At 39.4% G+C, this 4,452-nt stretch overlaps 1 protein-coding gene across 3 annotated transcripts in view; it reads left to right on the top strand.

The window, feature by feature from the left end:
* Vcan (versican) overlaps positions 1-4,452 on the top strand; it is a 92,433-nt gene that overhangs the window by 82,275 nt on the left and 5,706 nt on the right. For all 3 annotated transcript variants that reach the window (XM_029543878.1, XM_021208360.2, XM_021208358.2), the window contains one exon: positions 3,297-3,441. In XM_029543878.1, coding sequence (XP_029399738.1) covers positions 3,297-3,441 — 145 coding nt within the window. The remainder of the gene's footprint in view (positions 1-3,296; positions 3,442-4,452) is intronic.

The following is a 4,452-nucleotide window of genomic DNA, read 5'->3' as shown; positions in this document are numbered from 1 at the left end:
AGAGAGAGAGAGAGAGAGGAACAAAACAAAGCAAAACAGGCAAACACCAACAGCCAAGATGCTTATTCATAACCTCAAGTGAAAAAAAAAATTCACATGGGAGGTACTGTGTTTTTCTCTGTTTATTTAAATAACCCTCACTTTGTTACTAGAAATAGGGAAAGTGAGAGCTTACATTTTTAAAACTGGATCTATTTCATCAGGAGGGATATCTCCTAGTATTAAATGTTAGTGAAAAATACATTATTGAATCTACAGTCAAGTTTGATTTATTTTTACTCACTTGACATAAAAGTTAATAAGCCAAAGGGGGGGGGGGAGGACGAAACAGCAAACCTGAGTCAATTTGGCAATGAGATGAACACATTCAAATCACCCCACCCAAGGTGAAAGACACTACTGAGTTATGAGCAGGCGAGAGTGAAACACCCTGTAGACATTAGACATTCTGTTAGAAGCCACACAACAAAAACCTGGTCCTGCACCATTAAGCCAGAGCTGCCAGACAACAAAAGCACACATTTTGAAACATTGCTAGGTGCTAGATGCAATTCTCAGCAAAGACAATTACATCTTTTTTTGGTTTAAGCCCCAAGAAGCAGTTCTCTGGCATAGAAGGCTAATGAATTTCAGTGTGAGAACGGCCCCAGTGCTCTTTAGAGCAGTAGGAAATGTCAGCTAGAAGCACAAAGCTGTTGGGGGACGTTGGGACTGTGAAGTGGCATCTGTTGAGGTCCGCTTCCACCAGCTTGGAAACCTGTGAATAGTTTTGATAAATGTAGGTAATTTCATAATATTTGCTTTCACTGGTTAGAAGCATAGCTGTTCATACCCTGTAGAATTTATAAAGTACAGAAAACTCAGTGTCAGAGCACTTATAGAAACTTGATAAGGTTTTTCTGGATTTTGGTTTGGTCTTATACACACATCAAATGGCATCTGAAATGATGTATGAGTTTGGTATTATCCTATATCTTAGCTTATATTTCTTTGAGTAGTCTTCAAAGATAAAATATTTAATGGTTATATAATATTCCTTTCCTGACCATACCAAAATTTATTCAAAATATGGTCTTCCTCTATAATGATTTCTACTAAATTTTCCTATAAAGAATATTTACCTATCTTTTGTGAGGCTACATTATTTGGAACAGAACTGTAAATCCATACATTTGAGTTTCTTGATAGGCATTGTCAAGCATTTTCAGAAAGTTTAATTCTACTGGCTGAATTATAACTGCAATCTCCCTACAAAATACCACCAGGACAGGGATATCTAAAGACATGTTCAGTAGTGTGCTAACTGTACAAAAAAGACACTGTAGAGTTTAAAAGCAAATCTTACACAGCCTTACATTTTACTTTTCTCTTTAAATGGGGTCAGTTGTGTACAGGAGGGTCAATGCTTTTTAGACAAGGAAAACACTGCACCAGAACCAACTTATTCATTACCATCTTCTTTTCATCTTCCCCTTCTTCCTCCTCTTCTTCATCCATTTCATCCTCCTCCTCATCTTCCTCTTCATTCTTTTTCTTGCTCCTTTCAATCTTGACCACCCCTTTTTCGCTGCATCAGGTTTTCCTTTAGCTCTGTAGGCAGCACTATCCTTCTCGTACTTCTCCTTCAGCTTGGCAGCCTTCTTCTCATAGGGCTGCTTGTCATCTGATGGAGTGTTCTTCCACATCTCTTCTAGTTTCTTTGCAACATCACCAATGGATAAGCCAGGATGTTTTCCTTTGATTTTTGGGCGCTACTCAGAACAGAACAAAAAGAAGGCCGAAGGCGGCCTCTTGGGTTCACTGGGGTCCTTGAACTTCTTTTTGGTCTCTCCTTTGGTGGCAGGGGTAGATAAAGGTTTTCATTTCTCCTTCATAACGAGCCTTGTCTGCCTTTGCCATGTCTTCAAATTAACACTTTTCTTTAGCAGGCATGGTTTTCCACCTCTCTGAGTACTTCTTGCTTCTTCTTGTGCTCTTCCTGGCATGTTTGCACAAAGAATGTGAAAGACCCCCGCTCCCCAGGGAGACCCTGCTCAAGTCCTGGGATGAGACGACACCCCAATAACTCAAGAGAAATCATTCTTGATGCAACATGCATGAGGTTTAATCGGGAAAATTCAGCGTGCTGAGGTGGAGCTCATAGGAGATCGGCCCTCAGCATTTACAGTTGAGAGCTTTTAAAGGGAAAAAAACCAAGGAAAGGCAGGGATAAGTTCACAAAGAATGGGGAAGCTGAGTAAACATTACGGAAGAGTTCCAGGCTATCTTCGGCAAACATTCTTGGTGGGGAAACTAAGTAAACATCATAAGAGTGGGGATGATGCATTATGGAAGAGTTACAAGCTATCTTTGGCAAACATTCTTAGTCCCTGACACAATGAGTCAGGAGCCAGGGTGGGTCAATTGCAATGAGCCAGTTTTAGTGTTCATCCGTATCTCAGGCTGAAGGTGAAAGAACAAAGAATTCTATGCTGAGCTTCGTTTCTAGGGGTTTTAAAAAGAAGACACGTTGAATTGGGGGGTCTTACAAACGCATATGAGTACATTTTACCTCTCGGCTTCTTAGGATCTCCTGTGCCGGTGTTTAGTTGATGTTCCTCTGCGAGGCACACAGTTGTCCAGTGCCCATAGGGCTCTCGCTTGTCCCAGCACTGTCTCTATGGAACTCAATGTACTGCAAAGGCTCAGTACATTTCTGCAACAAATTCTTTACTCAATTTCAAACCAAAGATACATGTAAAATCGAATTTCAAGAAACACTAAAGGACCTGTGTTTCCTCAGCAACTGTTACTTAGTTATCCTGTAAATCTGAGCTTGCATTTCCTACCAGGTTCAGGAGGCTTCTTAGTACTGCCCCTATTGCTACACATGAGTTATTAGTCTTACTACTCGTACACATGGTGAAGACACTACACTTGGTAAAGTTCAGGAGTAAGTCTAGAAAAAAAATCATAATCGATTAAAAAGACACTGTGAAACTTTTGTGTTTCATTTCTGCTGTTATAACAATTAACAGTAAGATAATGATGTACTTTTAAAAACTGGGCACAAATTGAGTATTTAGAAATCTAGGTTAACCACACCTAGACATTTCTCAAGGACATTTAACTGACAAAGTATAGCTATTTGTTAAACAAAGCCTTTGAGATACATATATTTCTCACAAAGAGTTTGAAAGTATTTACCATGAAAATAAGTTCAGTTCTATGAATAGAGATTGAGTTCACTCCAATCAGATAGCCACTGGGGTTCTGACTGTTGAGTATTTATTTTTCTTCTGTCTCCATTTGTACAGCAATATGAGAATTGGAGACCCAACCAGCCAGACAGTTTCTTTTCTGCAGGAGAAGACTGCGTTGTGATCATTTGGCACGAGAATGGTCAGTGGAATGATGTCCCCTGCAATTACCACCTCACCTACACTTGCAAGAAGGGAACAGGTAAGGAGGGTTGCTGCTGGGCACTAAACTGCACATCAGTAGGCAGCAGAGTTAGGAAACCAAGGTTTCACCCTCAGAGGTGCAAATTAGACCTGCTCTGCCCTGCCTTGTTTGCCTAAGGCTGTTTTGCTGTCCCAATAAAATGAAAGGATTTGTTTTCAGTATTATTTTTACTTTAGGTTTCAGGTTTTTAAGGTAAAAAGGTGGCATTTATACAGGCAAACTGCCTATAACAATTTTAAGAAATTGCTGGCCAAAGGCCTGTAGATGTTTTTATCCTGGTGAAGAGCATACAGCAACACTGTTGCAAGTATCATGTAGTGGGCAGTATTGTTTTTGTAGGAAGTTCTGGAACCCTTGGCTCCTGTTCAGGAGCTTCAGTTGGCTGAGACTATAGAGCTGAGAAACTGCTCTAGAGGAGGCTATAGGTTCCTATTTATTACAGTCTTCATCCCAAGGATTTACTGTTTTTACTAATTGCTTAATCTTTGTCTGAATTTGAACATTTGTAAGCATTCCCTAAGAGGTTTGTTTTCTAAATAGTAGTCCATGGGACAAAACTGTCATCCCTATGCCCGTGGTTGAGTGCCTTCAACATTTGATAAACAAGGCCATTGGTAAAGTAAGTTTCAGAATGAGAATTATTTGGTTAATGTTAAGCAGGAAAAAACAAAAACAAAAACAAAAAACAAACAAATACCAAGAAAGTTGAGTTTGAAGTTTATGTTATGTTTGCCTATGACTAATATGGTTGAATTACTGTAGCATGGAGTATAGCTGTATAATCAATTTTCTAAGGCAATGGACATTCCATAAGAGAATGCTACTAGTGATAATGACTTTAAAGCATGGGTATCTCAATCCTAGGGCAACCGAGACCCATCTCAAGAAAGAATGTAAATTGTAAAATACATTTGAACTGTCTTTGAATTAAAAGATAATAGAACATGTGCAGTGTGTGTGTGTGTGTGTGTGTGTGTATGTGTGTGTGTGTGTGTGTGTGTGTGTGTG

Source organism: Mus pahari, chromosome 11 (assembly GCF_900095145.1).
Source record: "Mus pahari chromosome 11, PAHARI_EIJ_v1.1, whole genome shotgun sequence".
NCBI lineage: Eukaryota > Metazoa > Chordata > Mammalia > Rodentia > Muridae > Mus > Mus pahari.
The sequence above is the reverse complement of the archived record's forward strand: the minus strand, read 5'-3'. Positions and strand labels throughout refer to the sequence as shown.